The sequence below is a fragment of the Psilocybe cubensis genome, chromosome 2 (assembly GCF_017499595.1).
Source record: "Psilocybe cubensis strain MGC-MH-2018 chromosome 2, whole genome shotgun sequence".
NCBI classification, from domain to species: Eukaryota; Fungi; Basidiomycota; class Agaricomycetes; order Agaricales; family Agrocybaceae; genus Psilocybe; species Psilocybe cubensis.
In genome coordinates, this window is record NC_063000.1 from 2132917 (window position 1) to 2145496 (window position 12580).

The 12580-nt window shown below is 47.9% G+C and overlaps 6 protein-coding genes across 6 annotated transcripts; 2 read left to right on the forward strand and 4 right to left on the reverse strand.

Moving 5' to 3' along the window:
- Positions 1-58: 58 nt before the first annotated feature.
- JR316_0002220 (uncharacterized protein) lies at positions 59-900 on the reverse strand (the record flags this gene model as incomplete). Its single annotated transcript, XM_047888014.1, has 2 exons — positions 59-393; positions 468-900. 2 exons carry the CDS (start codon positions 898-900, stop codon positions 59-61), a joined length of 768 nt encoding a protein of 255 aa, XP_047752937.1.
- Positions 901-1517: 617 nt separating this feature from the next.
- On the forward strand, positions 1518-2735 carry JR316_0002221 (Pepsin A; the record flags this gene model as incomplete). The annotated part of the gene is made up of 6 exons (XM_047888015.1): positions 1518-1901; positions 1966-2229; positions 2296-2364; positions 2420-2494; positions 2554-2619; positions 2682-2735. 6 exons carry the CDS (start codon positions 1518-1520, stop codon positions 2733-2735), a joined length of 912 nt encoding a protein of 303 aa, XP_047752938.1.
- Positions 2736-3360: 625 nt separating this feature from the next.
- JR316_0002222 (putative very-long-chain (3R)-3-hydroxyacyl-CoA dehydratase) lies at positions 3361-4417 on the reverse strand (the record flags this gene model as incomplete). Its single annotated transcript, XM_047888016.1, has 4 exons — positions 3361-3446; positions 3497-3788; positions 3844-4283; positions 4339-4417. 4 exons carry the CDS (start codon positions 4415-4417, stop codon positions 3361-3363), a joined length of 897 nt encoding a protein of 298 aa, XP_047752939.1.
- A 219-nt stretch (positions 4418-4636) lies between these two features.
- Positions 4637-7078, reverse strand: JR316_0002223 (uncharacterized protein; the record flags this gene model as incomplete). The annotated part of the gene is made up of 7 exons (XM_047888017.1): positions 4637-4921; positions 4972-5185; positions 5242-6578; positions 6630-6760; positions 6816-6899; positions 6951-6992; positions 7042-7078. 7 exons carry the CDS (start codon positions 7076-7078, stop codon positions 4637-4639), a joined length of 2130 nt encoding a protein of 709 aa, XP_047752940.1.
- Positions 7079-7225: 147 nt separating this feature from the next.
- On the forward strand, positions 7226-8854 carry JR316_0002224 (uncharacterized protein; the record flags this gene model as incomplete). Its single annotated transcript, XM_047888018.1, has 5 exons — positions 7226-8065; positions 8121-8225; positions 8290-8439; positions 8495-8593; positions 8648-8854. 5 exons carry the CDS (start codon positions 7226-7228, stop codon positions 8852-8854), a joined length of 1401 nt encoding a protein of 466 aa, XP_047752941.1.
- An 847-nt stretch (positions 8855-9701) lies between these two features.
- JR316_0002225 (uncharacterized protein) lies at positions 9702-12481 on the reverse strand (the record flags this gene model as incomplete). Its single annotated transcript, XM_047888019.1, has 3 exons — positions 9702-11752; positions 11804-12280; positions 12343-12481. 3 exons carry the CDS (start codon positions 12479-12481, stop codon positions 9702-9704), a joined length of 2667 nt encoding a protein of 888 aa, XP_047752942.1.
- Positions 12482-12580: the final 99 nt, after the last annotated feature.

Sequence of the window (12580 nt, forward strand, 5' to 3'; positions counted from 1 at the left end):
TCAAAAATATGTACAAGTGTCTGTTATGCCCTTCCAGTCTAATCCCCTCTAGTTCAGTTTATGGTTCGACATCCATCGCGTCTTCGTCTATTGTCTCCCCTTCTCTTTTCAACATTTCCATTTCCGCTGCGGCTTTTGCTTCCGCTTGCTTTCTTCTTCTCTCTTCTTCCTCCTCCTGCATTTTCTTCATATCCTCTTTATCCTCCGGAGCAACAAGCGGCTTGAATAATATGAGCGCTTGGCTTGGTCCTGTAGCAGGCGATTTGGACGACGATGATGACGCTTCCAGAGTGTTCGAGCGGATGCGATCGAGGAGAGCAGTGTTGACAGATATTGTTTCATTCTCCTCTTCGTCTTCCTGCGCGAACGAATCCATGTCCGTAATAATTATTCCTTATTTTTCAAAAACAAAAAATCATGTTCAGTAACGATCGAGTACAACAGAATTGAATAAATTTGAGACGTACGATCAGGCCCCAGTTCATACCATGAGGAGTTTTTCATTTTCACTTCAGGTGCGCTGGACGGTTCCTCGATCGTGTAAGGTGGACGATCTGTAGAATAATGTGATGTGGAGGTGGATGCAAGAGGCGTCATGTCCGCGTCCGCGCTGGCCATTTGTATCTCACGGACTGTGGGCAGCGTTTCCACAGGAGATACCTGCTCCGCGACAATAGAAGGCGAAGGTCCGAGAGTCATATGCGCGAACCCTTGCTCGAGGTTGCTGCATCTCCGCCGCTTCGGAGGATGTGGCTTTGCAGCAGAGACTCCCGGACCGCTACCTAGTGGGAGGTCGTCGTCTGGACTCACAGTTTCAGGGTGTTTGCGCTTCATGATAGTGGTGTCGAACCACGGATGGCGAATATGCGAAGAGGGCGTCCAGGTCTGGCACGAGGTCATCGCGAGGGTGGGGAATGGGGGTGGTAACTTGGTGGTGGAGAATGAGTGGACTGTTTAAGTTGAACTCTTTGAGCTAAACCAGTGAATAAAACAGGAACATTCCAGAGGTGACGAGATACACGTGACCTACTTTCCCAGCGCGTCAATTACAATTAGGGGCTAATGACGCCCATACACACCCACATCCCATTTGAAATTGGGCCAAGTTTTAACATTAAACTTTAATCTGGCCGGTCATTTATCAGACTGTCTGCAATGTCTCGAGTTCACATTTCACCCAAATGCATCTCCCACCGACGAGCCTATTTCTGTCGCTTGTGTATGTTTTTGCCTGGCTCACGACTCTAGTCTGGGCGTCTCCGTTAGCTACCTCTAGAAGAGGAATTAAAACGGACACAAATAATTCAACCTCGTTCATAGTCCCTATCTCGCGGCGCGCACTTTCTGGGAAAAATACAAGGCGCATGATAGCAGGCACATTCGATCCAAGCTATGTGGTAAGTCATGGTTTGGTCCCGTCACCTCTACGGTATAACCAACAAGATTAAAAGAAGGAGGAACTATCGAAACTTGTATTCAAATATCAGAACGCCCCCAAGTTTCTCAAGGACCTAATTATGCATGCTCCGTACAATGCATCCCTCGCAGGACAACAAGCCGGCATGAACACGACCAGCACTCATGAAGCACATTCTCCTAACCTTGTAGCCGACATATCATGGGAGCAAGATGCAACAGAAGTAACGCTCGAAATACCACCTATATTGGCTTCATCCGGCCAGGCAAAAATGCCTCTAACGGATATGATGTCTGGGCCAACGAATCTGGACACGTTATATTATGGACCGCTTCGATTTGGAACGCCGCCGCAAGAGCTGACTGTTGATGTCGATACAGGCTCCGCTGATCTTTGGGTTCCGTCTGGATGTGCCGCCTGTTCAAACAAGCAATTCAATAAGCAATCGAGTTCTACGTATTCTGAGAGTGGATCGACGTTCGATGTATCATATGCAAGTCTTTCTTTTTTCCTGCCACTGAACAGATTGATCGATATGCAAATCTTAGGGATCAGGAGGCGTTTCCGCCGTGTTATCAACAGACGTTGTCACACTCCAGGGACTTTCTATACATAACCAATCCTTTGGTACAGTGACTCGGGAATCGGACGACTTCAACTCGTATCCAAATAGTGGTCTCCTTGGGATGGCATTTGGTTCTATTGCGGCCTCCGGAAAGCCGACATTTTTTGAGAATTTGATCAATGAGAAGCAGCTGGCTGCACCTATATTTTCTGTTCACCTGGAAAGAGGTGAAGAAAATGGATCCGAGGTTTCTTTCTACCTAATTGTTGAGTGGATGGATGTTGTTACTGACATTCAATACTTTGCTGATTAGATTTGTTTTGGATGTGTAAATGACGACAAGATGATTGGAAAAGTCCACTGGATCCCTGTGGTGTCCAAGGTACGCATGAACCCACATTACAGTTCCGACATGTTTTCATCGTTAATCCCTTTAGACATACTGGTCTGTAGCTTTGGAACGCGTGTCGGCGACACCAACAGCCGTCATAGACTCACCCGGCGTTGTTGCTGTGAGAAATCATCTCATGTTTAACTCTACATTCATGTGGATTGAACTCGCTTCAAAAAGGCTATAGATACAGGTACAACTCTGATCTATTTACCACGGAATATTGCAACAGAGTTATATGGCCTGGTGCGCTGCTATACCTCTGCCTTGCAGGTATAATTGGAAATTTGAACTCTCAATTATCGTAGATTCCTGCTTCCAAGCCGGCGCCTCAATATGGACCAGGTAAAACTATTACTTGAAAATATAGTCACTTTTCTGAAAGAGTGAAAACAAACGCAGGATTTTTCACTGTGCCTTGCAATGGCCAGTTTAACATATCATTCTCTTTTGGAGGAGGAACTTTCGTTGTTGACAACAGAGACTTCAACCTAGGTAAAAATGAACCTAGTGAAAGTGCAACAATTGTGCTGATATTTACCTATTAGGATTAGTCGATGATGATGGAACGTAAGAAAAGAATTCTGTAAATAGATGAAGGTTATCGAGGTTGACGCTGGATTGCAGAGATTGCGTAGGAGGGATACTGGGACTTGGAGACGATTTCCCAGCTAATCTGGCAATTATTGGCAAGTGCTATTTTCCCTTAGGTTGGCTGTTGTGATAACAAACTCCCATTCCAGGAGACGAATTTCTCAAATCTTGTAAGAAACTACAACACAATAACTTCGTTAAAACTAAAACATTCAATCAGGGTATTCGATATTTGATTATTCAAACGGTGCGAGGATAGGATTGTCAGCAAGCGTTAATAACAAAACCTAAAAGAGGTCGACATGACGCAAATACGGTATAATTATACTTTAAATGAGGATAGTAATGCCATGTAATCCAACTTTATCAAATTCATTCCGCATCATCATATCGTTAGTTTGTCTTCAGAGTTTTTGGCGCCGATTTGCCGAGGACTTTGCGCCTTTGCGCAATCATGTAAGTGTACATAACGTAGAGACCTGGAGTGGTGTAAGTATGTGATATATAAATGGAATAGTAGGATACTTACCGGGCCACCAGATAAGGAACAAAATGCCACGGACATAGTCAGTAAGTTTCCACATGCCCTGAAGCCATGATTGCCATCCAGGAATGGGAGACGAGGCGGGAAGGGTGGCATAGGTGAGGAAGGCTTCGGATGAAGCGCCAATGGGGTACAAAATATAAAAGGTCGTATAACGCAAATAAAGAAGAACGTAGAGGTTTTTGCCGAGCAGGTTGAATGCGTAGAAGGTGTACCGAATGACTTCTGTGGCAGACCACGCGAGAACCATGCTGGTATACAGTGGGTTGGAACGAACCTAGGAACAAAAAAGTATAAGGGCAGAGTAATAGGCGATCAAAGGATAAACGCACCTCGGGGAATTGTTCAGCAATGCCCCAGACCAGGAAAAGTCTGCTCGAGACTTGCATAACAGTGGTCTGCAATGGGCTGCGCACCCATCCCAATAACACATGGACGATTTCCATCACAGCAAAAGTTTGTACGAACGCGGTCTGCGGGCCAACGCGGGAGAACGTCGTCGCTGAGCGACGGTAGATTGGCTGCAGATACGAAGGAAGACGCGATTGAACGTTGTTGGACGCGAAGAATCTGAGGGCCTTGGGTAAAGACACGGTGGAGGTTAAACGAGATAGTACCGACATGGCGGATTTTCCGCGGGGAGCTTGGACAGCATCGGCTTTGCCGTCGAGGTTGAAGAGGTGGATGAGGGTTAAGGTAAGAATGTAAGCCCATCCAAGTGTAGAGATGACATTGTATGCCACTAGATAAACTTTGAGCGCAAGAGGGGTAGCTAGGGCGACAGCGTTAGAAAAATGAGCGAAAAGTGGATGGAGAATTTTATGTACATTTCGTAGGTTTTTGAGTTGTAGCCTTTGACTTTGCGGGAGTCTGGGGAGGTTTTTCAGGGACCTGCGGCGCGGGCATGATGGAAATTGTTTTCGTCAAGATCGTTTGTGAGAGAACCCAACTTTATTTCATTTTCAAGTTCAAGGCCACCCTGAACTGACTTCACGTGATCGATACCACTGCCCCACTTTGAATGAAGACTACTAGTAGGATCCATGTTATAAGTAACAGTACAAGAGAAACAAAATACAGGGTATGATATACAAATAAAATAAAACTATATTGAGACTAAATTCATCACATCAACTCATCTGTCGTCATATCCCCTTCCTTTGCCTCCAGCAATGGCTGTTCCCTTGACATGAACAGGTGTTTGCTGCCACTGCTGATGTGGGTTATTGGCAGCGATGAATTTAAGCTGTTGCCAAGGTTGACCAAAGGAGGTCGAGCGACTCGTGTGATGTTGGTACGTGTCTTCTTCTCAGGTGGAACCTGCACCGACTTGTACATATCAATTTCGTTCTGTAACTCGTCGTTCTGCGCGACAACATTCTCTTGTTCGCGTATAAGCATAGCAATTTTCTGAATTCAAGTCAGTGGCCTGACAAGACTTATAAGAAAAGCAAACGTACGTGTTTTGCCTCAGCTAATTCTCTGCGGATACGGTCAACATACATGATTCTCTGGGCTGGGTTGTTGTGGCCCAGGATCTCAGCGTTGAATTTGCTAATGCGATCAGCTTCTTCCTCCGCGATCTGGTTACGCGTTACAAGCCTCTCGACTTCTGCATGGAGAGCGTAAAATGACTCTTGGTAGCTTTCGGCGTCTGCCAACTCGGTCGTCAATCTAATTGGAAACTAGTTATATATATTAAATTGCAAGAAATAGAAGCGCCCACGTACTGTTCGATCTCCGCACGGAGAACATCTTCGGCAATACGGTTCTTTTGCACCGTCGAAGTCAATCTTGCAACGGTATCCTTTTCTTTTTTCAAAAGAACAGCATGCTGTGCCGCCGTTTTCCGCATATCTTCTTGAGTTTCAGATAGTTTGGCCTCCAGAACAGCGACCGTTGCAGTCAAATTGTCCACTGTAGACATCGCCGACTTGAGTTGTTCATCGTGCTGGGTTTTTTCTTTCTGTATCGATTCCAGCCGAGTTGCCATTGCTTCATGGGAGGCTAACGTGCTCGATAAATCAGATGCACGTTGTTGAGCTATATTTTGCAGTTCCGTGTAATCATCATGTAGAATCGAAGAGGCCTGCCGAAGTTCTTCAATCTGGGTACGGTAAAAGTCTGCAAGTGACATTTGCAGATTGGCATCGCTTTTTGCGTGCTCCAGTGACTGCTCGAGATTTGCGGTGTCAGTATCCCAAATGGCAGATTGAGACCATAGATTGGCGTCGCTTCCGACAGGTGTCGTGTAATCAAAGGCGGTCAAGGAAGAGTTGTCCCGCAAAGTTTCGGAGACAAGTTGATGAAGAAGCGTGTTTTCTGATTTGATCTGGCGAATGAGATGGGCTAGTTCAACGACCTGAGCCTCAGAGTTTGCTAGCTTGCGCTCAAGCCGGAATTGTCGGATTTGAAGGGTATCGTAGTCTTGTTGCAGCCGGCAATGTTTGGACGACGAGACCGATTGCGAAACAAGATTGCCATACTGTTCCACGACAGTATTAAGCAGATAGCAATGTTGTTCGAGACGCTGTACAAGGGCATCTTCCCTGCTGGCCGCCTCGTTTTCGACTTCAGAAAGCCTGTCCTTTGTTGTCTGTGCTTCTGACTGAGCTTCCTTGACAAGGACCTCCAGATGGGCGGTATTGGTCTTGATCATGTTTGATTCTTCCTCCAAAAGACGCTTCGACTCCTGGATTTTACTTTCTGCGAGCTCTCGCTTCTTCTTTTCGGACTGAACAAGCCTTTCCAACTCTGCAATGCGACGGTCTCGATCCTTGAGTTCGTCCTTCCGTTTGGCCTCGAGGGTCGCGAGCGACTTTTTAAGTTCGGATACGTCGGGTTGCTTGGAAATTATTTTGTCTCTTTCAAGTTCGAGCATGCGTGTTTTATGGCGAAGGTCCTTGATTTCGCTTTGGTCAGCGAGCGAGGCTTTCTTCATTTCTTGCAGACGAGTATCCAAAGCAATATTTTGCTTCTTCTGCTTGTCGAGTCGCTCTGTAGTTTCTGTGGCGGATTTGAGTGCGGCAGATAACTCCTGTTTTAGCCTTTCCAACTCTACTTGATGCTAGGAGCACAGTTAATGTAATGGCTATGGGGTGATAAGCCATGTGCTTACTGTTCTTTTGCCTTCTAGATGAACTTTTTCAAGTTCGTCTACCTTTTTCTGAAGCGCATTGTATTTTTCAATGGCTGACTGTGCTGTGGGAGCTTTAGCGGGTGCGGGGTGCGATTTGGCAGTGCTGGGAGCTGAAGAACTTGAGAACATAAGAGATTGAAATGGGGAGAATGGCTGTCAACGCACCTGGGAGCTCTGGATGCTTGTCCTTGGCAAATCTGTCCGTTTTCTCGAGAAATGCACCACGTTTGTAGTTGTCGAGGACAGACTCTGGGAGATGGATTGAGAGTGGCACAGGATAGTAAACAAAGATGGACGCACCCTGGGGTATACTGTAGGCGTTTGGGCCAGGGACATCGGGAGCTAATGCAGAGCAGTGAGCATTGTTCGTGAAAATAGAGATGAAGCAGACCTTTGAATGGCTCGAAGCGGGGCCCCTTTGGAAACATGGTGGTATGTAAGAGGCAGTTGGTTGAGGAAAGCCAGTTGTACGCGACGCGCAGAGTCATGTGACTGCTAAAATAGCGCAGTTGGCATAATCCGAATCGTTGTTGGTGGCGTTTGTGTCGCTCCAAGCAACTCTGCCTTTGTATTCCATGTCGCACGCGGACCACAGTCCCCGACAGGACACCGACGCCAACCCACCCAGCTCGACATCTCCCCCCGACGCACCCACCGACGACCACAGCCAATCTCTCCCCGCCCCTCCCGCTTCCACCTCCAACGGCCAGCACTCTCCCAACACCCTACCCTCTGCATCACCCAACGGCCCAAAAATTACCTCCCCATCAGAGCACACCCAGGACGCGTCTACCCAGCATTCCGCAGTTCCACCCTCCGCTCTCAACGGCATGTCTGGTTCCCAAAACACACACGTCAATGGCGCCAATTCGCAGACTCCCCCACGCACCCAACGCCCCTCATTTTTCTCCAAGCTCTTTCGCATTCTCGTCCCGTGTGTATCTCCCTCACCCTCGTCTCATCCAGTAGAGCTTCCCGAAACTGTCGCAAAGGCGCCCGAACCTGAAAAAGTCGACTCGAAACCCGAGGAGGAGGAAAAGTCGGCTCCTTCTGAAACTACCCTACCACAGGATACCCTACGAGTTGAACCTACAAAACCTACTATATCTACAGACAGCCGTCCAATAACGCCTACAGCGGAAAATGCAGAAGTCATATTGCCTCCAACACCCACTACCCACCTATTGCCACCCGAGGAGACAGAGGGCATGACTTCCGGCGCCGTTCAGCCCCCTGGTTCCAAAGGAGACACGCCTACACATGAAAAATCTCATAGTGCTGTTCACCACCCTGTAGACAGTGCGGACGGCAATGAATCAGAGGGCACGAGTTATACCGAGGAGGAGCTGGAAGAGGCCGAAGATGAAGAGGATAGACTGATATTCAATGGAGGAGCTGGTATACCCATAGGTCCAGTGAGTGAATCACTTTACCAGTATTATTGTTGTCTCTCTAACGTTTCAAACCAAGGACGGAGTTCCTAGACCTCTGCTTCCTCCCATTTCACCTCAGCATGCTGGACGGAAATGCTTAGTTTTGGACCTTGACGAAACATTGGTACACAGTAGCTTCAAGGTTTGTTTTGCGATCTGTTCATCCTCAACGATCTCCTATAATCGCTGAAATGTTAATTCAACAGTCCATTTCACAAGCCGACTATGTCGTGCCTGTCGAAATTGAATATCATTGGCATAATGTTTATGTGATTAAACGGCCAGGGGTGGACAATTTCCTCAAGAAGATGGGCGAAATTTATGAAATCGTTGTCTTTACTGCTAGTCTAAGCAAGGTTGCTCTCTCTTCGGTTTCTTTCCCCAGACCTACATTTACACATTCCACTTCAGTATGCGGACCCAGTTTTGGATAAACTCGACATCCACCAAGTGGTTTCCCACAGACTTTTCCGGGAAAGTTGCTACAACCACAAAGGAAATTACGTCAAGGTTAGTTGATGCATTCTCCATTCCTTCCTTCCAGAATTTCTCATCTTTTCTTAGGACCTCTCGCAATTGGGCAGGCCCATCGCAGACACAATCATCCTTGACAATTCTCCTGCCTCTTACATATTCCATCCTAACAACGCCGTTCCTGTTTCCTCGTGGTTTAATGACCCCCACGATACAGAGCTTACAGATTTGGTTCCCTTCCTAACGGATCTCAGTGCAGTCGACGATGTTAGAGGCATTTTGGATGGCGCTCGGTAATATCGAAGCATCCTCGATCTTGGTATGTAGACTTTTCAGTGGATCAAATTTATCAAATTTATCACACGATCAGAGGCATTTTTGCATCTTCCGCTTCTTTGTCGATCATAGCCTACCCCCGCAGTTGTTATCCTGTTGGTTTATACACCAGTCGTCCTATACCCTCTCAACAAACCCGATTACCCGATGCACCTCTACGTTTTGCGGTCAACGACCAACACATTCATTTTCGGATGCCCGCTCGGACCACCTACACTGAACCAAACCCACTCGCTCTTTTCGCTGTCTGACCTATATTCGCATTTTTAATGCCAACATTTTTCTTCTTTCACACTACTTCTCTTACAGTGTATGATGGTTGACGACTACACCACCATCTTGGTTACAATGACGGGTGCCCTCGCTCTATCTACTCAATGGAAGATTCAAAGACAGGGTTCAGCGCGTATCAGTTCAGTACTACGGTCCATACCCTTCTTTCCTTTTCCCTTTATTATTATATTCATGACCCTGGCAATGAAAAATCATGACGCTACGCCTTACACACACATACACCTTTGTTTGGTCATCGACAGAGAAAAAAAGCTAGTGTATACATAGACATCACGGATAGCGAAAAAAAAAAGTGGTACTTCAGGATGGGCTTCATGTATTCGTTCAGTCTAGTCATATGTCTTTTTAATAATAACAGGGTTTTATTTGGAATGAACTTTTGATATACTTTGATATACAAACAGAGAGGTCTACTTTGGCACAAGAAATTTACTTTAGCGACCAGGTTCTGACATGCTTTCGAATTGCTCAGGGTATTAAACTGAGGATGGGAAAAAAAATGAACGTGGTGAATTCAGGTCCTTTGCGCGTTGGCAGTCGTGCTGTCCTTTGATCCTGGCAGCACAGGCTCTTCATCATCCCAAGGGCTAAAGTTGGCCTTCCTGGTGGGAAGCGCTTGGAGCCAAGCCGGCAGAATACTACCAAAATCCTTTCCGGGGCGCTGAGGGATGAGAGAGAGCGTGTGTCCATTCGTCGGGGACGGCGGGATGCTGCCGACGTCGCTCAAGCTGGGCAATCGTTCAAAGCTGGTGTTCGTCGATCCGCCAAGCGCGCGTTGCAGTGCCTCTCGCTCTGCTGGCGAAGGTGCAAAGGCACGCAGAAGAGTGGAAGAAGTAGACGATGACGAGATTGTGCCTAGACCGTTTGGATTGAGCGCGTCGAATGATTTGTGGGTGGGCAGGATTCCCGTGAATGGGCTTGCGATGGGTTTGCGGAACAAGTTGAACTCCTTGGCGTCCGGGTTGAGTCCTTTGGGAGACTTGGTTTTGCTGCCCAGTCCTCCGAACCATCGTCGCGAGACGCTCTGGTTCATTTGTGCTTGAGGAGAGTGTTCAGGCAGGGAATCCAAGGACGTATTTAGCTCAGAATCCGAGGGCGCCCAGCTTTGCATGTCCATCGATTGGACGAATTGCTGATCTTGGGCATAGTCTTGGACAGAAAGATATCGCGAATTGTAAGCACTATTCTCTTGGTGATTTACCGATTGGCCATGTAAAGATACCGGAGATGAAGTTAATACTGGGAAGCGAGGCTCAAAGTCATCATTCTGGTAGTGGCTCGGATAAGAGGACGTGGAGGAAGCGCGCCACTCTTTGTCAATGAAAGAATCACTATCTGACTGGAAAGATTTTGAAACACCAGTTGCCGACTCCATAGAAACCACAAAAGGAATAGGTATTTCCTTTGCCTTTGAAACGTGAACGGACGGCGTTTCGATGTTTTCAGGGGACGGGCGTTCATTAAATGGCATGTAGGGAGGGTGTCCTGAATATGAAAGATTCTGACCGTTTACTGTAGTACCAGAGCCGATGATGCGAGACGAATCTCTGTCGTCCGCACCACTCGAGGATTGCCGGATCGGGACAAAAGGTGGTTCCCACCCGTCTACAGCAAGCCCCGGGGGGAACCCGGGTTCGGAGTGCAGGTTGGATACCCAGGTCTCTTCTTGAGGAAACGCATGGGCGACGGGAGATGTACGGCTCTGCCTGAGCTTCTCGGACTGCTCGCGTAGGGCCTGCAGTCTCTGTCGTTCCGTTGCAAGCTTATCTTCGAGTTCTCTAGACCGGTGATTGAGAATCAAGAGCAGATCTTCAGCCTTTTTGATCTCGAGCCGCTTCTGCTCCAGATTTTCGCTAATCTCGCGCTCGACGTCGGAAATTTCGCTCTTGTGGTGCTTAATGAAGTCCCGGTCCTCGGCAAGATTTTGTTGCAGTCTGAGAATTTCTTTGTTGAGAAAATCGACTCGTTGAGTGGCCCCGTCGCGGAACGACTGTGCAGCTTTGAGTTTCTTTTCTGCGTCTTTCTTTGTAGACTCTGCACCACGTTTAGAGTCCTCGAGAGCCTTTGTCCGAGATTTGAGTTCGAGCTTTGCGGCGTCTTCCTGTCGCTTCCGATTACGATGGGTGTCAACCTCGTGCTGTAGAACAGCTCGGGACTGAGCGGCGGCGGCTTCGCAGTCTGTCAACTGGGTGCGGAGGTCAAGAACGGACGTTTTCGTGCTGGATATCTGGCGCAGGATTTCGGCGATAATGGGCGAATGCTCGAACAAGGCTGATGACGTCCGCGAAGGCGCTGCTGCCCCGTTGCGCCGGGGTGAGTCGTTCAGGAGGGCATGGGCCTGGGGTTGGACTGGAGCCGGGTGATCGCAGAGTCGTTCGGTGGTGTTGGAAGAAGACTTGCGGGTCGTGTGCATGGGAAGAGAGGCTGATTTGGGCAAAGGTGGTGGAGTCGAGCTTCTAGGCTGTCCAGCGCCATTCCGCAACGCAGGTCTATCGCGATTTCTGAGCCTTGGTGGAGATCCGCGAGATAGATGGCTGGGAAGATTTTTAGCAGAAAAAGTAGGGCCTGTAGTATGTCAGCAAGGGAAAAAAATCGAGAAAGAAAAAAAATATATACCGTTGTAATCTTGAAGCATATCGAGCCTTTTCATGCTCAAGATTCCCGAGCTCCAGCTTTCTTCGTCCTTTGTTCTCGCGATGACATCTTGGTACCAAGCCTCGAAAACGCCTCCGCGCCACCATTTACCAAAGGCACCAATGTACCAAGAATCTGAAATCATCCAACCATCCCGATTTTCTCGTTCCGACGACTTTGAAAGGGGGACCATGGCAGCTATGGTAAAGATGGCAAAGCTGTGAAAAACATGCTTGGGAGTGCGAAGGGCGATGGAAGCACGGTTTGCAAAATGGAAAGAGGGAGTGGCATCTGCGGCGAAAAGTGGGGGGTTGAACTGGGTTTGGGAAGAGGAGCGTTGTGGGGATTTGGAGTTGGAGTTGTCGTCGGCAGTGTCGTCCAAACGACTGAGATGCAGGCGAAAGGATTGCTCTGTGAGATATGCACGAAAAGAGTTTTCCGATGGGTTTGTAAGGTATGCTAAAGGGAGCTCTTTCAGAGCGCAAAAAAAAGAGGAGAGAGAATATGGAAAGAAAACGAACCAAGGACGAGAGTTACGATCCCGAAAACGATAAGACAGAACATGAACCTGAGGTCGCCCTTGCCCAGGACGATTTGGACCAATTCCTTGAAAGGATTACGGACGGACAAGAGGCCCAGACCACCGAGCGAAATACTCATGGTGAGGACGAGAAAGTGCCTCCAGATGGAGGATACGAGCTTGGACGACAGTGTTGTTCACTTGAAAGCCAATGAATGGGCTAAACGGCCTCTCAACAG